Source organism: Ammodytes marinus, assembly GCF_949987685.1.
Source record: "Ammodytes marinus genome assembly, chromosome: 13".
In the NCBI taxonomy this organism is placed as follows: Eukaryota; Metazoa; Chordata; class Actinopteri; order Uranoscopiformes; family Ammodytidae; genus Ammodytes; species Ammodytes marinus.
Genome location: NC_137217.1, coordinates 10,667,802 through 10,688,002, shown reverse-complemented (window position 1 = coordinate 10,688,002; position 20,201 = coordinate 10,667,802). Strand labels below are relative to the sequence as shown.

Here is a 20,201-nt window from a genome sequence, read left to right as displayed (position 1 = left end):
AGCTGAAAGTGGCTTATATAACAAGCCAAGATAAATGTACAGCTGAGCTCCAGGGGGAGAGGGAGAAGATAAGGCTCCTTAAAGAAGAACTAAAAACCACCAGAGTTTCACACCATGAGATCAGCCAAACGTATGAAACTGATGTCCTCACTGTCAGACAGAAAGCTGAAAAGCTTCAGTATGAACTCGAGAAAGAAATCAAGTCTCACGCAGACAAGGTGATCGAGGACTTTCATACGATCAAGAACTTGCAGGTTGAGCAAGAAGTCCTCCATCAAAAGATGGTGGAGGATATCAATGTCCTGCAAGAAAACACTGTTGAGATGAAGAGGTGTTTTGAGAGAGAGCTGGAAGACCTGAAAACTAAGCTCAACAGACAGATTTCACTCAACATTGAGCTTTCCAATGAGCTCAAGGCTGATAGAGAGGAATTTCAGCCCTGCAAAAGAAAGATAGCCAAGCGACAGGAGAACCATAATGATGACTCTGGCAAGCAGGAAGAGTCTCTCCCCAATGGACCAGTCATCAATCTCTTGGAAGAGGCTGAAGAATCAGAGGAACAACCATACAAGCAAGAAGAGTCTCAGCCTATTGGACCAGCCCTGACACTTCTGGAGGAGGCTGAAGTGTCTGAGGAGAAGCCCTGCAAGCAGGAAGAGTTCCTCCCCAACGAAGAAGCTCTTGAACTTCAGGTGGAAGTAACTGAGGAGAAGCCCTTCAGGCAGGAAGAGCCCCTCCCCAATGAACCATCTCAGGAACTTCTGGAGGAGGCAGAAGTATCAGAGGAGAAGCCCTTCAAGCAGGTTGAGTCCCTCCCTCAAGTACCAGCAATCAAACTCCTGGAAGAGGCTAAGGTCTCTGAGTCCATCCCAAACGAACAAGCCCTGGATATTCCAGAGGAGTCCGAAGTATGTGAGGAAAAGCTTTGCAGGCTCGAAGGGTCCCTATGCAAAGGGCAAGCCCTAGATAGTCTGGAAGAGGCAAAAGCCTCAGAGGAGAAGCCGTGTAGGCTGGAAGAGTCCCTCCCTCATGGACCAGCAATCGAACTCCTGGAAGAGGCTGAGGTCTCTGGGGAGGAGCCATACCGACAGAAAGAGTCCCTCCCCAACGAAGAAGCTCTTGAACTTCAGGTGGAAGTAACTGAGGAGAAGCCCTTCAGGCAGGAAGAGCCCCTCCCCAATGAACCAGCTGTGGAACTTCTGGAGGTAGCAGAATTATTGGAGGAGAAGCCCTTCAAGCAGGTTGAGTCCCTCCCTCAAGTACCAGCAATCAAACTCCTGGAAGAGGCTAAGGTCTATGAGTCCATCCCAAATGAACAAGCCCTGGACATTCTGGAAGTGGCAGCAGTATCTGAAGAGAAGCCGTGCAGAATCGAAGGGTCCCTAGGCAACGAACAATCCCTTAATATTCTAGAGGAGGTTGAAGTATGTGAGGAGAAGCCGTGCAGGCTGAATGAGTCCATACACAAAGAACAAGCCCTAGAATGTCTGGAAGAGGCAAAAGCATCTGAGGAGAAGCTGTGCAGGCTGGAAGAGTCCCTCCTCAATGCTCAAGCCCTGGATATTCTGGAGGAGGCCACAGTAGCTAAAGAAAAGCTTATCAAAAAGGAGTCCCTCCCCACCAAACCACCAGTGGAACTTCTTGAGGCTGAAGTCCCTGGGGAGGAGCTACCAGAGACCAACAAGAAAGCCTCATTCTGGAAAAGAGCACGCCACTTTCTGGGGTTGCGGAAACCGCAGAAGTGGAAGAAGTAGAAGGTGTCTACATCCAGCAGAGGCCCTTGAGCTGACTTTCCCCTTTGACAGCTAATACAAGTCAATAGAACCTTCTCACAGCAGACATTTTGACTTGCCATAGAACAACAATACAATATTGGTTCGGCTAAAACGATCTTCCAATGGACTGGGGGGGATTTAGCAAAAAAAAAAGTAATTCAAATAAAATTCCTGAAATGTAGCTGTATTTTGTAGAAGTTGTGAAGTCATGTTTGGTGTTTAAAAATTAAGCTTTTATGGTTACGTGTGAACACACAATGTGAATGTTGAGCTGATATCTGAAGGATATCATTTGGGTAAGACAGCTGATCACACCCAACCAAGTTGGACGGGCCGGGTCTGTTCCAGTCATAATCGGTTGGTGTTGACAGTCAGCAGATGAAATCAAACAATAATGAAGTGAAATGTTTAGATTCTAATCTAAAGCCTACAGATCTGTAACGATGCAGTGGCAGTATGAAAAAAAAGAATAAACATACTCTAAACTAAGTCTTAAATAAAAAAAAATTAAAATGTTTTAGACTGTTAAAGACAATTGCTTTCAAACAACTAAATGAAAATTTTGGATTACTGATAATACAACCATCTTCAATGGCCATTATTTCAACATTTGTTTATTTCAATGCTCTTAGCCAAACATCTAAACTTATAAAGCACTTACACTAACTAAACTTTCCATTATAATTCTTAACTATTCTATGGGTTATTACAGAATGATTTGTTCATATGTTGTTAAATGTCTGATTCATGAGACATTTTGTTCTTAAAAACACCTGTACATAGTTTATCTTTAAAATAAAATGAGTGAAACTGTTCAGTAAAAAACGTTGGACTCTAATATGTTGAAAAAACGAAATAAAGATGTTTACTTAGGCTTTATCCAACATTTTAAAAAAAATGTACATTTATGTATAATGATACTTAAATATTGTCAATTTTGCCTATTAATTCAAACATTGCTGAAAAATGTATCAAACAAAAAAGTATTATTTTAATGTAGGCTATGTTATAAACTGGCAACGTTTCATGGTGACTGATATCTGTCTGTGCATTAAAAATGTTATTCTATTCACCTGCAGTGTCTCGCCTTAAAAAGGTGATGATGAAAATCAAGCGCATCCAAGTTTCATTAATCGTGTGGTGTCTAAAAGCATTCGAGAAAAACTGTCAACTCCCAAGAATCACAATCACACTGCAAATATTGAAAGTGAGTTTGCCTGCAGTACACCAGTCCACCGCCGGTGGCCGCTGCTGAGCCTCCTTAGTGAGAAAACCGTGTGAGAGGCCTTCCGGTTCCTCTGGCAGATCAGCTGACTCTGATGCTGCTGTCAGGAGACCTCACCAACTGTACTGAATGGCAACTATGAACATTATCAAGCAGTAGAAAAAAAACACTATCAGCAGCTGCATCTTTCACTGTTTACGGACGCTTTTTGCATTCAAAGGTGAGTGAAAATGTTAAACAATAGCAATGTCCATCTGGGTTGTTGTTGTGAGCAAAGCTAAGTGGCTAACGGTAGCTAATCCCTGCTAGATAGTGTCTGACCTTTACCATCTTCTTATTTTTTTTGACAGCTTAGGTTTGGATGTCCCGTTTCATTCCTATTTATGGCTGTGTAACGAAAATGAGTTATTTTTTCTTTTCTTGGAACAAAAAAAGTAACACAGGCGTGCAATATTCCTCTTGCTAGTGTAGCATCATTTCATTAGCTTGCTTTGTGGTAAACAGTATCAGTAGGTAGGCTACACTTCAATCACAACAGCACGAGCGGCTCTCTGGAGCTTAAGTGTAGCTACAAACAGTAGGTATGACAACATAGCAAAGCCAGTGCTGTTGATAAGATACAAATTGGTGTTTCTCAGTGTTTTATTAAATGTTGAGCTGAACTAATATCAGCACACTAAATTACAGTCCTCCTCCTTCAGTTGTCTTCTATCTCTAGCTGCACCAGTGCTGTGTGACCATGACAGAGTTCTGGTTGATCTCTGCTCCGGGAGAGAAGACCTGCCAGCAGACATGGGACATGATGATGGCCGCCACTACACGCAACAACAACCTCTCTGCCAACCACAAGTTCAACATCCCAGACCTCAAGGTGGGCTTTACTGCTTGTCAAAATGTCTTGCTATTTTTCCTTCCACTCCGAAGTATAGAGCCTCTTTTGAATCAACGGCGGGGAAAAAAGCTAAATGTTGCTTTTACATGAAGAAATAGTAAAGAAAAATCACTCACCTTATATATCCACTGTCAAGAATAAGCTGACTGTGTGCACGGGAAGCAGTCTTTACACAGATCCTTCGCCTGCATGTTGAAGTGTTGCCTTTGGTGAAGTTTTCGTCCACAGAGCAACCCTACCTCGTCTGGTCAGGTTTCCCCCTCTCTGTGCCGAAGGTGAAGTAACCCCGCTGACCCTGGGGACCGCGGCGTTCTCCTGGAACTTTTAGCGATGCATGAGCGGCTCCGGACAAAGAGGCGCCATCCCTAAGCGCAGAGGGGCCCCACAGGACGTCACTGTAGGCCGATTGAACCCCCAGAAATCACTTGTTTGAACACACAACCCTGCTGACTGCATTATTTTAGATTTTTTTTAAACAACACAAAAACTCAGGACTGGTGAACTCAAATCAAATCAAATCTGTTTTATTGGTATAGCCCAATATCACAAATAGACATTTGCGTCAGTGGGCTTTACATTCCATACAATATGATACAATATGACACCCTGCCCTTACACCCTTAGCTCGGCTGAGAAAAAACTCCCAGTAAAAAACCCTTTACCGGGATTACATTTTTTATTTTTTTTAAGAAATGTCAGGGAGAGTCGACAAAATAAGGGATCCCTCTCCCAGGACGGACATACTGCAATAGATGTCATAAGTAGAGAAAAATCATAAAGGAATTTAATCATTGACTAGATGTTTAAATGGTAATACTAAAGTAAAGTGTGAATAGTGTGGATGCAGGAGGACTTCAGATGCTGCCAGAGGGGGGACCGGATCCACACCGTCTCGTCACCACCAGGGAAAACTGGAAGAGGACAGACAGACAACCAATGAGCGAAGCAAAAATGAACTTAAAGATTGAACAAGCATGCGAGTAGAAAGAGTACTATCCTGATGGACGGTGAATCAGTGCTGATGTGAGGCAATAGCAGGTGGGGAGCGTCCGTTCCTAGGACAGCTGATTCCGCACAGAACTCGGAGTCAGTCGAGTAGCATGGAGAGTGCTTGGTAGACAGCGGTCATAAAGTGCTTATGTCTCACTTTTTCTGTGTTTTTCCTTAACAGGTGGGGACGCTAGATGTCTTGGTCGGCCTGTCGGATGAACTGGCCAAATTAGACTCCTTTGTCGAAAGGTACACTCCTCCTGTATTCCCACATGGAATGAACAAAGCTTTTTTCTGTTTCTGAGGAAGTCTTGTTTTTGCGATTAAATGTGCAGTGTGAAGAAGAAAATGGTGTTTTTCACAGACTTGGTTGAAATTGGAATGCAATATACATAATTATGTTTTAATCAGTGCATAATTGTTAGAAAACCATGTTGCACCTCCATGTTTCTACGGACAAACTTAAGAGCCTTAAGCAGTTTTATATTTAGTAGGTGTCCACCGGAAATACACTTGTTGGATGACTAAGTACTACAGAATAAATAACTAAAGACATCTTCACCTCATCACTTGATATTGTGGAAAGACTTGTGGCAGTGGTGAATGAGGTCATCTTCAGTAACTACTTATTGATGGTAAATGAGTAACTTTATGTCCTTGAAGGCCACCGTAGCTATACATTCTCCGACCGGGAGGGGTAGACACACAGTGTTGCAATCTAGAACTTTCCCCGCTAGATGCTTTCAAAATACTCCTATATTACACACTGCACCTTTTAAATGATTATTTTAATCGGGGCTCTCATAATCATGTTGAATACAGTCTGTCTGTGTTTTAAAGGGCTTGCAAAGACTCTCCTCTAGCCTGACCCTCTGATGTAGCTGGTGTACCATTCCCTAATCCCTTCCCTTACCTTGTAACAATGAGGAATTTCACAGGGGCCTGAGGCTAGCGGGCCCCGCAGTCTAAACTTGGCAATTTACAGTTGGGTGACACACAAGCAGCTCTTTCTTGAGGCATATTTATACCCAGTGAGTCATGTGCCGCAGACTATCTTTGAGTGTAATTTATAGTCTTTTGGAAATATTGACATCCAAAACTCACACACAGCCATTACTGCCCGAGCTCTGCTTCGCTTCCTCTGTGGATATTTCCAGGGCTGTGAGAAAAGAGCGGCCTTGCGACACGGTTTCACTTGTTTTTTTACTTCAGCCTGCCCTTCAATCTAGTTCCTTTTCTTGACGTTTTCGGCCAGCATAGCGGAGAGAAAAAAAGAATAACTAACCTCTACTGAATCCTTCAAAAATTCACCCATTAATACATTTATTGTTTTCATTTGATTATTGGGATTATTTAGTTGTCATTAATCATTATATGAACAAAAAAAATGTTTTTGTAGAAAGTTAAACTCAAAACTAAGCGGCCTATATACCTTCTTATGAACTTTTTGGGCATGAGATGTGACTTGGCTCTGAGTCTCTCCTTGGCTTCATCACTGTAGACACAGCTCTGCTTTGATGTGCTGCTGAACAGTGTGGTTAAAACAATCTTGAACTCTGCCTACCCTATTATAAATTGCAGTGTCATGAAATTGCCTTGGCGGGAGCATGCGAAAGTGTTTGATGTGCGTGTATGTTTGTGTTACATTTGGGGGACGAAGTCGCGTTGGGCTTGTGAGCATGTGCGGGCTGATTGTGTGGTTTACACACACTGCCTTGTGCACACAGCTTCTGTTGGTACGGCATGTTTTTGATGTCTCCTGGCTCTGTTCACAGTGTGGTGAAAAAGGTTGCTCAGTACATGGCTGACGTGCTGGAAGATAGCCGAGACAAAGTGCAGGAGAACCTGCTGGCCAATGGAGGTATAGTGTGTCATGATTCATTTTGCACCTACAAACAATGATTGCACACCTTGTACCTTTACCGAGCTTCTATGTAAATATAATATGATGATAAACAGAATGCAGCCTAACAGGTCTCCTGTTCTTTGTTTTTTTAGTTGATCTTGTCACCTTCATCACAAGGTTTCAATGGGACATGGCAAAATATCCCATCAAACAGTCGCTTAAAAACATCTCTGAAATCATCTCAAAGGTTAGTTTCTTGCTTGCATGTACCTTTGTCAATATTTGTGCATATATGTTTGTACACTTTCCGTATTATTTTTAATATTTGTATTTATGTGCCAATGGTGGTAGAGCTCTAACACTATCTTAATAGGACTTAATTTACCTGATGCACCAAAGTTTCTCTTAGGTGCTCTGTGTAGTGGTGTGTCTTTATTAAAGAGTGTGTTCCTGTGTTCTTTTTCTGTCACCCATAAATCCTTTCATCCATTTAAAAAAAATATATCTTTTACAGCAAGTGACCCAGATTGACAACGACTTGAAGTCCAGAGCATCAGCTTACAACAACCTAAAGGGAACCCTGCAGAACTTAGAAAGGAAGAATGCGTAAGTAATGCCACATGTACCAATGTGCAAAGTCGAGCTGCATTTCATTAGTTGCACTTCCCCTCGTTCATTTACCCTCAGCCCTTGGTATGACGTACCAGCATACGTTGCACAGAGGGAACTTGGAGCGCGGAGGGAGAGTGGTTGGGGGAGGAGCGGGGGATTTAAATGGAACCCACTTGCCCTTGTAGTCGCAATGGACAGTCAGTAGGTAGTTTTGAATGCAAATAATACAGAATTATAACATTCTGACAAGGTAGCCTATATTGCAGAAAGCCATTTCCATAGCATAACAAACATTGAATTTCGACATGGTAACTCAGATTATCAAGATATTGTTACTTACACGTATTCCGACGTATTTTCTTATTTCTGTTAGTTTCAACCAAAAACATTTGTTTTAAATAGTCCTATAATTGGCAGCCATTGGTGTTATAGCAGCAATGTGTAAACTGCAATATCCTACATTCACTGGATTGTTCCTATGGAAATAGGATAGGCTAATTCAGGCGTTTTGGAATATATTTATATACATATCTGTCCTGTGGGTGGCCGCTATGTCCCTAAAAGCATACAGTCTACCGGAAAATAAAAGGAGATGAAGACGAACTGCAATGCACTGTGGGTGATATCCACCTCGGAGTGACCATAGATGTTCACTTGATCACTCAGCCCTCCGAGGGTCTATCTCACGAAGTTCACTTCAGTTTCCAGACAATTGGAACGACACTTATGATGGCGGCGGGGATTCCCCCGAGGGCAAGTGAACGAGGGCATATTGAACGGGTATTGGAACGCAGCGATAGTCCTACATTCTGAAGTGTTTTGTTACAAGTAATGTAGACCAAGCACAAAGTACATTTAGGAAAATCTAAAAAAAAGTCACAAATAAAGAAATATACCTTTGGTAACCCTTTCAACTAGTGTCTTTTAGCGACTTCTCAGAAGCTGACAGGCCATGTAACACATCCCCTACAACTATGGTTATATACGTGAAAAATCACTGACCATTTTTCTAGGGCAATGTCAGCACGATCTGAAAATGTTCTGCATTTCTGAAGCACTTAGTACTATCTCCCTGTTACGTCCATGTTGTTGTAACACTGTTTTGTGCCACCAGGGGGAGCCTGATGACCAGGAGCCTGGGTGACATTGTCAAGAAGGATGACTTTGTGCTGGATTCAGAGTACCTCATCACTCTGCTGGTAGTTGTACCAAAGTGAGTATGACTAAATGTTGCGAGCATGTCAAGTGACTGAATTGGGATCATGAGGCAGGGCGATTCAGGAGAACGTTAAACCAGAAATCTTATCATCTCCTTGTACCTTTGTTCTCGCAGGACGGGATACACCGACTGGCAGAAGGCATATGAAACACTGGCTGAGATGGTGGTGCCTCGATCCTCAAAGTAAGCAAGACAGATTAACACAGATTTAATTTGTATGCCCAATATACTTTGAGGTTAAGTTTACAGTTTTTTTTTATCAGTGTCATTAAAGCAAGTACCTCTCTCTTCTTCCAGTCTGCTATTCGAAGACAACGACAGTGGACTGTTCAGTGTCACTCTATTTCTGAAAGCCATTGATGACTTCAAGCACAAAGCCAGAGAGAGCAAGTAAGAGTTGTATTGAGCGAAGACATACTGGAGGTGGGAAAAGTGTCTACGAAAGAAAATTTGCTCATTTCATAAGAAGCCAGACTGCTTAGCAAATATAAATAGCTCTTACAAAATACTCCTACTAGACAGTGATCAAGGGTTCATAATATACTGTGGGCGGATTTTCACACAGCACATATTTCACATAGCACATTTTCTTAATGTGTGAAATAGAAATTTTTATTATCAATTGTGGCTGATTTCTGCCCACTAAATCTTGTTTCTAGATTCACTGTGAGGGACTTCAGGTACAATGAAGAGGAGATGAAGGCGGACAAGGAGGAGATGACCAGACTCTCCACTGATAAGAAGAAGCAGTTTGTAAGTGATTAGAACAGGAAAGACTTGTCATAAATGGATATAAGCAGTTTCTTACTTAGACAGAACTAGAAATATAGCTCCATACTTTTCTCTATGACCTGCCAAATTTAGTGTTGATGAGAAAACAAAACATTTGATCTATTTGGTAATAAATTAAATCTACGGCTGTTTTTGGCGAGGTAATGCCACACCTCAAAAACATATGCACCTTTATTCCATCTTTTCTTGTGCAGGGCCCGCTTGTCCGATGGCTGAAAGTGAACTTCAGTGAAGCCTTCATCGCGTGGATCCACATCAAAGCACTTAGGGTCTTTGTGGAGTCTGTTTTAAGGTACTGTAATCCGAAAAAAAACCCTAATACCACCCACACATATAACAATACATCAGCTGACATATCATTAAACAGTGCCTGCTTCCTTTTTTAAAGGGCAGCAGTTAAAAATTGAAAATGTTTTGAATAGAGTATTTGTGTAATGTGCTCCTCCAGATATGGGCTGCCGGTGAACTTTCAGGCCATGCTCCTGCAGCCAACCAAGAAGACCCAGAAGAAGCTCAGGGAGGTGCTCAATGATCTCTACAAACACCTGGACAGCAGTGCATCAAATATCATTGATGTGAGTACTGTGATAATATTATATCAAGCTTCTTACAGCGGTTCACATGACCAGGTTGTATTAATAAGAAGGAAACTGCACATCATGAGGCAACAGAGAATGGTGCTACTAAAAAAAAACTTTTTCATAGTATTCCAGTGTGAGTAGTTAGGGTATAACATAGTATTTGATACATACTTAAATGATAAACACAGTACAGAATATTATAACATACAATGAATTACATAACTATACTAGAAAGATTCCTTCCTTTTTATTTAGAAAGATTTACCATCCACAGAACATGAAGCATGTCGTAAATGTATTGAACTGGCACATTGACGAAACAAAGTCACTATTCTCCCATAATGCACTGTGCAAGGGAAATAGATGACCTACTTACAGCTGTTGAAAGTCTGTTTAAGTTGAATGCCTGGTACATTCCAAATCACAGTTTGATTGACAGATTGGTTGATACTGAATCCCTTCCTGTTTAATAAGATGGTAAAGGATGCTGTTTTGTATACTAACTGCAAAAACAGTAGATCCAAGATTCCAAAACGTGTACTATTTCCTTTGTACTATATTACATTCTGCAGCTGCCCTTAAAAAGCATGCAGTATCGTATGCATACAATTGGGTCACACTATTTTGTCACAACATTGCACCTTGAGCTTGTCCCTTTTGCTTATATAGCCGTCTCATTGCCTGGTGGCTTGGTTGTAGTAGGACATCCAGGTACTTGTGTCCATCAATGTGCCAGAATCACAAGTGCTCTCTCTCATGGCCAAAGTTGGTTACTGCCAAAAAAAAAGAATAAAAAATGACAGCGGTTTGAATCTCTTTATGTATACAGTCCATGTAGTGAACTTGTAGCTATGTATCAAATAATGGATGCTTTAGTTTAATTAGTTGAAATGATCAGAAACTTATCATGAAAAGGAGTTTCGCTCAAATCGAAAAGACCTTATTACACCCAGTAATAACAGCCTGCACTGTGTCTGTCTTTCAGTCTGCGATGGCGATGGACATCCCAGGCCTAAACCTGAGCCAGCAGGAGTATTATCCTTACGTCTACTACAAGATCGACTGCAACCTGTTGGACTTTAAAGTTTAACACTTTCCCCCTATGTTTTCTTTCTTTTGAATGTTAATTATGTTTTCCTAGGTCCAAACCTCTCTCTCCTCCTCCCACTGTCTGTCTCCTCACTGTCCCCCTGTCCCCATCAGCTGCTTGAATATCAATGCTGCATGTTCATTCCTTGTGGTGAAAAAAGGGCCCATGAGCAAATTCTCATCACAATAACAATCAAGGGACAGCAAAAAAACTTTTTAAATATAAGTTTTTGTTTACAGTTTGTTTTTCTTCTCACGTCACTCATAATTAGCTGTTTTTAGATGTGAGATGGATAAAAAAAAAAGTACTGGAGAGTTATTGTGTATTTACTGCATCATTCCACATATGCTGGTGTGTACCTTGAGCTTCATCTTCTGTATCTGTGTTCAGAGATTGGTGTTTTTTACATGTGGGCGTTGTCATCACTGTTACCATGGCTACCAGATCTGGCATGTGTTTCTGAGACTGTGGGGTCACCAGTGCAGACATTGTGTAACAAAGATGATGTGTGTGATTGTGTGTAGATGTTGTTGTATCATGTTGTGTATATTTGCCGTCAAAAGAGATCTTTATCAAAGTATCATGTAAGCCATTGATTAAATAACTCCGATCAGTGAATAAATCATATCAAATGTGTTTGAATTGGTTAATAAATAACCACTGTGTGTATATTAATCATTGCATATTATATATTATTTTGATCGATCACTGAATGCTTATGCTTGAATATGGCGTGTGCGTAATATGGTGATATGCATGTGATGTCTGTGTAGGAAAGAGAGAGATCCTGTGGGAAGACTCATGATGACTCATGGTCATTTGCAAAGCCACTAGCAATTTCAAGGAAAGTTTCTCTTAAGCAGAATCCACATGGCTGCGGAAAAAAACCGTCACCTTTAGGGCATGCAGCTGCAGATACCGACAACAGAGGGCACTAAACGGACACTTTGGGTGAGGTCCTTCCACGATATCGCTATAGGGCTATGTTGGAGGTAGCCTATGTTTTAGTGCATTCAATAAAAAATAGAACTGTCACAATAAGTGACTGTTCTGCATTTTTTTCTACCTAAAACTTTTGACAACTCAATGGACTTAAATGACCAGGTACCCTACATATTGTGTGTCAATCAATCAATATCGTTTATTTAACCAGGTAAAAAATAATTGAGATTAAAATCTCTTTTTCAAGAACGACCTGGCCAAGAAGGCAGCACTATGATAAAATTAGCACAATCAACCACAATTCTCATACATACACCACATTCAACATCAATTAAAGTAGCCTACACAAGATCAGGGACAAGAAGACTATATGAAGATTGAAATGAGTACAGTTAAAAATGAAATAAATAAACTGGTGACACTAGATGAAATGAATAAACCCGGCCGTTAGCAGAAAATAGCTTTACAAACAATTGCATTGACCAAGAGAAGAGAACTATCTTCTCTGTCCTTAAGGATTCCTTTGAATTCTCCCAGGAATCCTGATAGTGCTCTTGGTCAATGAATATATATATATATAGGGGAGAACGGGGGAATCTGAGGCATCGGGTAATGTGAGCCACCCCCTGTATCTAGGCAACGGAAAACATTTGTGGTCATGTGAGACATATGTTTTCAAGCCCCTCTCATTTCCCCATGGCCCTGAAAGAGAGGACCTCATGGTGTAGTGGTAAGCATGTTTTTTCACCAAAATAGGTATTTTGCATGTAAAAGTAAATTTCCTTGCTGTCAACTTAATCAACTGTTGTGCCAAAGCAAATGTATTCACGTAGAAAAACTTCTATCATACGTGTTGATGAACTATCAACATATAAAAACCATGTGATGATATTAGCTAAAGATTAGCCTGAAATGCTAAGAGAGGTAGTTTTTTTCTCAGATTGTGGTGGTGGGGGAAAGTGAGCCAAATGTTGTGGGGGAAAGTGAGCCACTGTCTCACTTTCCCCCACCATGAGGCACAAGTTAAGTTTAGTCTTAAACATATTTTAATGTAATATTACATGACGTGTTTTATTTTAATGTCATACACATTGTAGAAAAGCCATCATGCCAAGGAAATACACCAGGAAGACGACCTGGGGCAACCACACGGAAAGAGCACCTTCTAATCTTTCCCTGTAACCTTCAGGGCTGGAATGTAGAGTAGGCCTATAGTTGTAGAGTATGACAGGCTGATGTTATAATCCAGTTGGGTCTTCTCCTGTGTTCTGAGTCCCAGGCTGTTCTCGCTGGTTCTGATTTTCCTATGCTTTGACCCCCAGACACAAGCTGGCTCTAAAGGTCCTGTGTTCTGACCCCCAGACTGTGTTCTAATCTAACTGGTTCTATCTTTCATTTGAATCTTATTAAAACCGTTTGAATTATAATATGTTGTATTTGATTTTGTTCAGAGTTAATTTCAAGTGTTTAGAAAATTTGCTTTGCTTAATTGACCAAACCCCATCATTCTTTTACTAGTCCGACATTAGTACTGGAATGTGTGGCTTGCTTTCAGGATTCTTACTGTTACAATATGTGTTGTTATGGTAGTTTCAGAGTGGAAAAAGTAAGTGGATCAGTTTACCCCACAGCTGGGGTAAAGTGAGCCACATGACAACTTTTTTTAAAACAATCATATTTTCACTGCCCTTTGTCTTGAAAAAATTCTGCTAATGCACATTTCTATGAAACATCCTGAATTAATGGGAAATGTGTAAATTTGAGTGATAAATCATTTTAGCTCGCTTAGAGGGGAGCAAATGTAAAAAGTGGCTCAGATTACCCCGTTCTCCCTATAGCCTGTGTGTGTGTGTGTGTGTGTGTGTGTGTGTGTGTGTGTGTGTGTGTGTGTGTGTGTGTGTGTGTGTGTGTGTGTGTGTGTGTGAAAGAGAGAGAGAGAATCATGTGATGGAGGAGTGAGCCCGCCTTGCTGTGTCTATGAGACACACACACCAACACAGACACACAGTGAAGGAAGGCAAAAATCACACCGTCTTGCTGCTGCTATAGCCTACCGACGCCTGAACTGAACGGGGCAAGAGAGGTGGACGCAAGCATCAATGCCTCCAGGTCCACTTGCGCATATGGCATACTAGCATCTTGGACCTATTCTGGACATCGGGCCGCCTCCTGCGCTGAGCGAGAATAATGAAAGGATGGCCGAGCGGCGACGCGGGGACCACGGAGGGCTGACGGATGCTGCTGCTGCGGCGACTCACCGGGATGAGCATCAACACAACACCGCGATGGATTCAACGGCGGAGCAAGCAGCGGGGTCGGAGTGGCTCTCTTTGGAGGACATACTGAGGCTTTATAACCAGCCCATCAATGAGGAGCAGGCTTGGGCCGTGTGTTACCAGTGCTGCAGGACGCTGGCGATGGGGCACCGGGCCAGGAGGAGCTCCGCCGCCGCCTCCGGAGCATCTTCAGCGGCCGCTCCGATCAAGATATCCGGACCGGAGGATGTTAGGATACAGAAAGACGGCTCTGTGAGGGTGGAGCACCAGGGCTGTGAAGGTAAATTATGATTGAAGACACATTTTAAGATACTCGGATCTAGGGCAGGCCATTACTGTCTTGCATTGCAAATAAAGGGGCTCAGGTGTTGTGATTGTCCTTATGTAAATTACTGCAAAAGGCTAGGCTACATTTAATTAGGGAACTATTGACTACAAAATCATAGAAACACTATTGTGTAGTCTATTATCCCCAATAGGAATAGAATATAACAGGAATAGTAGGCCTATAGTGTTACCAGAATAATGTCACTTAAAGATATAATGTGTAGGCCTGCACATATTTTCCTGCTGCACGTGTGGAGGCTTTCCATATGCTTTCCCTGGTCAGGTGCTCTATGTGCAGTGTACCTCAGCATCCCTCTAAATCTCTATATAATATAATCTCTCTATAATCTGGAACAGGACCACAACAGCCAGGGACCAGGCCAGGGTGAAGGCTCCATACACATGACCTTTCCCAGGATAAACAAAGGGAATACCATCAGAGACCCCTGGGGCTCCATAGGCCTACTGTTTTCACTGCTTCAACCCATTTCCTCCTCACTGAAGGCACACATAATGTGGTTTCATGTGGTCTCTTATTAAAAGCCTCCCTAGTCTGTCTGTCGGTTCATCTGGGATCAGTGTATTCATTCAGCTTTATCTGATTAAAACAGGTGATAACAATGCTGAGAGGTGCATTGGCACTGAGCGGATTAAGGTGTGGGTTGATGCCTGTATGTGTGAAACTTCACACTTTGCTTATGGCCATGGCCCATATTATTCATTTGTTCCTAACTACATGAAACATGAAAACCCATTGATTACAGCTATATAATTAATGAGCTGCCATTTAAATGAAGAGCTAGAGCCCTGCTGTGTATGATTTACACCAGTAGCTGTGGGGCTATGCAGCACTTACTGTATATAGTGACTTAATGGTACTTAAAGGTAGAGTCAGCGATTCTGGAGAAAGCTTGTTGTCAAAACCTTTTTTTTTGTTGTTGTCAAAATTAGTTAATTTCTCCTCATGACCTGCTACATGTCTGTAGGCCTACTGTGTGTGCGCTTAAAAAATATCCGTTGTAAATACACAGCCAAGGCTCTGTAAACGTGCATGTTGCTATAGACACAGTGGGCCCCTTGGTTTACATACATTTTCCATTTACAGAGCATAGGCTGTGTATTAACAACGGATATTTTTCCTTTTCAGCGCACACATACGGACAGGTAGCGGATTTTGAGGATATGTTTACTGATTTTGACAAAAAGTGATTTTGACCACAACTGTGCCCCAGAATTCGCTGACTACACCTTTAAAATGAAGAGTTAGAGCCCTGCTGGTATGACATTGTCTCTATTGCTAAGCTTCAAATATCAGATTAAGTGCGAGGAGACAGTACCAGCAGTAAAGTGCAGCCAAAGGAATTATCAATGCAATATTCTGGAAAAATCCCTTTAGAGATTTACATTGTGACTTTGGGGCTATGCAGTGCTTTTATAGTGACTTAATAGTAGGCCTACTATATGGTAATATGTGTTTCATATGGTAGAGAGTTACAGTGTTTCCTTGGTGTTTTTCTTGTATTCGATTTCACATAGATCCTCTTAAAAAGGAATCAAACAGGATCCAAAACAGATGATGGTGCATGCCATGCAATGTGTGTTGCTACAGTCGATGGGTGTGTCTGAGGAGGATAACATGCACTCAAACACATCACTGTGTCATGTCAGATCGAGGCCTGGCATGTTCATCGTCGGCTGTAATCACATTTGCTGATACACACTAAACACAGAGTGCAGAGCAGACTTACGAATGTCTATATATCAATCAATCTATCCCTAAGGGCCTGAGGGATGTGCTCTTAACTCAGCCACAACGTACACACTAACACACACACACATGCACACACACACACACACACACACACACACACACACACACACACACACACACACACACACACACACACACACACACACACAAACGCTCACTCTACAGACCCCTGCTGAGTTAAAGGTATTGCTTTGCATTCAGTAAACGCATAGCATGCTTTGTCTAATCATTTCTCATGAGCAAATCTGAAGAGGCACAGCTAAGATGATGATGCTTGTTGTGGCCTGTATCTATATGCTTAGAATGAATGGGCTATTTTTAGGAGCATGGAAGCAACCATTGGAGAGGGGGAGTCCCGGCTTTTATTCCTCGGTTGCTCATGTAATGTTACATCCTTCAAAATGTATTAGGGTTGAAATGAACCGTTGTAATTCAGCAAGTATTTTGGCATCTATATTCACCAGAGAGATGTTCAGTCTTGTTTGTGTAACAGCTATATATTGCTTCGGCACCCCTGTTGCTACATAACAGATGGACATCTTATTGTTCCCTTCACATCACACACATAATGTGCAAAATATGAGTCTTTTTGTGAATTACCTATACAAGGTGAGATGAATGTAGATAGAGGGATATAGTTAGACAACTCAAATTTGGATTATGTAGTTAGAGATGCTTCGCAGTTCCAGTCAGAAGACTCTGATATTCTATTCATTTTACTTCTTATTTTTTAATGTGTTTTGTCTGATGCAGGCTAACCACATAGCCTCAGTTATGTTCCAATGTGTTCTTTTGAGTTGGGTAGTTGAAAGTGTAGGCTATATCATATTTTTCATACAATTGAACTGACAAGCTGGATGTTTCAATCATGTATCCATTAGGCTACTTTAAGCTAGCTATTTCAACTGTTCATTTATTAGGCTATCTTTGTATGTCAACCTCTTATACGTCTTCTTTAAGCTAGCTATTTCAACTGTTCAGTCATTTGTCTTCTTTATATTTTAACCATGTATCCATTAGGTTACTTTTTTTTGATAGAAATTAACTATTTATCATTTACTTTTAACCTTTTTTTTCTTTTTCTTTTTTTTTTGATATTTAGGCAATATCTTAGCTACCTACGTATATCCACCATGCTTTGGCCAACAATTTAAATAGTTTATCCATTACTTTTAGCTTTATATTTTAACAATTAATCCATTTAGCTATAACAACTGTACATCTATCAGGCTCCATTTTATTATAAATGGTCATCCTTAACCATTTGGCTAACTATTTGCAACTTTTTATCAATTTTATTTGGCTACAAGCTGTTTATCAATTACAATTAAATACTTTTATATAGCTTAACCATTTGCCCTTTACTTTTAGCTATATGTTTAAATTTAGTTTATTATGTTAAACATGTATCCATTACTTTTATATAACTATTGAATGTGATATTTTCTTACTTTTAGCTAGCTATTTCTGCTTGCATGCTGACAACACTGTCCCAATTACAACACATAATGTTAAGTGTCAATCAAGTTGTTTTTCAAATTTGTTGAGCTAGAGCTACATCGGTCCATATAGGCCTAGCCAATGACAAGTTTGCTGTACATGTCTTCAGGCAATTCCAAGTAAATTTGGGAGTGCTTTGCAAGTGTTTTTGATCACCACACAAATGATTTCAGGGTCATTTGCTGCTCTAATTGCCAAGTATCTGTGCTGTTCGGCACACAGGCTTTCCCCCTGTTGCACAAGCTCAGTCAGAAAAACTAATTTTTGTAATGAGATCTGTGGCAAAGTGTTAAGGATTGTAGGGCTATTAAACCCTTATCTGCTAAAAAGACTTGCTGAAACCAGACAGACAAGGTTATTCAATCAGCAATTTATCTAGGGCAGCTGACACTTTGCGTTACATCTGAATACGCTGCCTGTATATCATGAAAGCAGGACACTTTAAAGAGCCCTGGTAAATATTTTCTTTCATGCCTAAACTTTGATAAATACATTTAATGTAATGCTAGCAAATTCCCCAAGTGTTATAGTATTATTAAGAAAGCACTTTCAATTAACTGTTAGCAGTACACATATGAGACATACACACATAACATTGAACTCCTCATCACCGTACACTGTAGCGTGGCATATCTGCTGATACAAGTTAGGGTCATGAGATGACGTCAGAGTTGTCATGGTTTTGCAATACTGCGTTACAATACAAAACAGCCGTTTGTTAAGAGGGTCATCTGTTAGCAGGCTGTTTGTTGGTGAAGAAAAACTGGAATGATGTTGCCCCCGGGAAACCTTAAAGTGGGTCTTCTTTTTGAAGGGAATACATTCATGCATCATGGCTTCTTGGGAGGAGTTTGTGTGATCATCAGTCACATGCCACCTAAACCGATAAGGTAATTAGAAATGAGACAGAGCTTTTATTAAAAGTGGTCTAGTTTTCATGGTAACTGGAGCACAGAGCACCTCTGCAGAAATGTATTTAACTAGGAAGAGAATATGTAATCACTGTTGAGTTAGATGCAAGGTTGTGCTAAATCACAGAACAACAGTAATTGTACAGTGCCCGAGATTGTTTTTTAGGAAATAACTGAGTCCTTCAAAATGTGTGTTTTTAGAAGGAATAGACTTGGGTCTGAGTGCCATAAACAGTGTATGATAGTCGTAAAGTATAGTGAATCAGATTATTGTATTGTAGTTGTTGGTCTTTTTAATTGAATTTGTTGGCGTGAATAAAAAATAAAATAAGACTAGTCTTATCCTTTAAAGCAGGGGTTCTCAAACTTTTGATAGCTGAGGGCCAATTTAGGAACCCAACATTGGACCGAGGGCCTCCGAAGGAAAAAAACTGATAAAACTGAAATAATTTCAATGGCCAGCGTCTTTGCGTCTTTACAGTTTACATGTATTGGTCAGCATCCAATACTGTGTAATTAACACATTTAAAGTAATAAATGAAGGGCTAGGTCTCATTTCAACATTGGGGAACACACATTAAAAGCGGGGGTCTGGGGGTTGTCCCCCAGAAAAATTTGAGGTTCGAACACTTCATTTTGTGCATTTTGGTTAATTTTTATGCAGTAATTGGTGTCTTCTGTATTTATTTATGGTGGAAATGTTAAGGAAAAGACAACTCGCTCCCATTGACACACATCTAATGGAATATAAATCAAGGCACTGAGGCTTTCTGTATTGCATTCAAATATTTATTCTACTTTATTGTTCAAAACTTTCTACACATTGAGAGCACTTTGAGAACCACTGCTTTAAAGCTACACTATCAACCTAAAAGAATAATGCTAGCATTTGTGGACTAGTTCTGTTCCCGATTAGTTAACTTTTGGGGTAAAATCATCAGAAAAATTGATAACTGGAATTTCTCATTCCTTTTTGTTTGTATATATTAACAATCAATGGCCTGTGATTTTTCCAGCAGTGAACACAAAGTATGAGATGATATACTGTAGATGATGAGGGCGGCAGTGGCGAAGTGGGCAGGGAGGTTGCCTCTGGAGTGCAGGGTCAGAGGTTTGATCCCCCGCCTACCCGCCACATGTCGAAGTGGCGTTGGGCAAGACATTGAACCCCGAAGTGCTCCCGGTAGTTAGCTTGCACCCTGCGTGGTAGCGGCTGCTATCGGTGTATGAGTGTGATTGGGTGAATGTGTACAAAACAATGTAAAGTGCTTTGAGTCTGTGAAAAACCAGGGAAAAGTGCTATATAACTGGAGTCTATTTACCATTATAAGTCATCTCAGTTGCTTGGCCACATTTTCCATTTTTGGAAACAACTGGATAGATTAAATTGATTGACCATTGATACTTTTTTCACAGTGATTGCAGTGGATTCCAGGATAATGTACATTTGAC

At 40.9% G+C, this 20,201-nt stretch overlaps 2 protein-coding genes across 3 annotated transcripts in view; both read left to right on the top strand.

Moving 5' to 3' along the window:
• Positions 1-3,083: 3,083 nt before the first annotated feature.
• LOC307259054 (V-type proton ATPase subunit C 1-A-like) lies at positions 3,084-11,646 on the top strand. 2 transcript variants are annotated; one of them, XM_080038777.1, is made up of 13 exons: positions 3,084-3,220; positions 3,702-3,871; positions 5,064-5,131; positions 6,658-6,743; positions 6,881-6,975; positions 7,243-7,334; positions 8,455-8,553; positions 8,674-8,742; positions 8,857-8,949; positions 9,219-9,312; positions 9,546-9,643; positions 9,800-9,926; positions 10,918-11,646. In XM_080038777.1, the coding sequence occupies exons 2-13, from the start codon at positions 3,740-3,742 to the stop codon at positions 11,020-11,022; spliced, it is 1,158 nt and encodes a 385-aa protein (XP_079894903.1). In that variant the 5' UTR covers positions 3,084-3,220; positions 3,702-3,739; the 3' UTR covers positions 11,023-11,646. The 2 variants fall into 2 exon arrangements, with proteins under 2 accessions (XP_079894903.1, XP_079894904.1); XM_080038778.1 differs by having other exon boundaries at positions 3,105-3,220; positions 3,719-3,871.
• A 2,513-nt stretch (positions 11,647-14,159) lies between these two features.
• spire1b (spire-type actin nucleation factor 1b) overlaps positions 14,160-20,201 on the top strand; it is a gene marked incomplete at both ends in the record, with an annotated part of 34,616 nt that continues 28,574 nt past the window's right edge. Inside the window, one exon of the mRNA XM_080039046.1 lies at positions 14,160-14,520. Within this exon, the coding sequence (XP_079895172.1) occupies positions 14,160-14,520 (361 nt within the window). The remainder of the gene's footprint in view (positions 14,521-20,201) is intronic.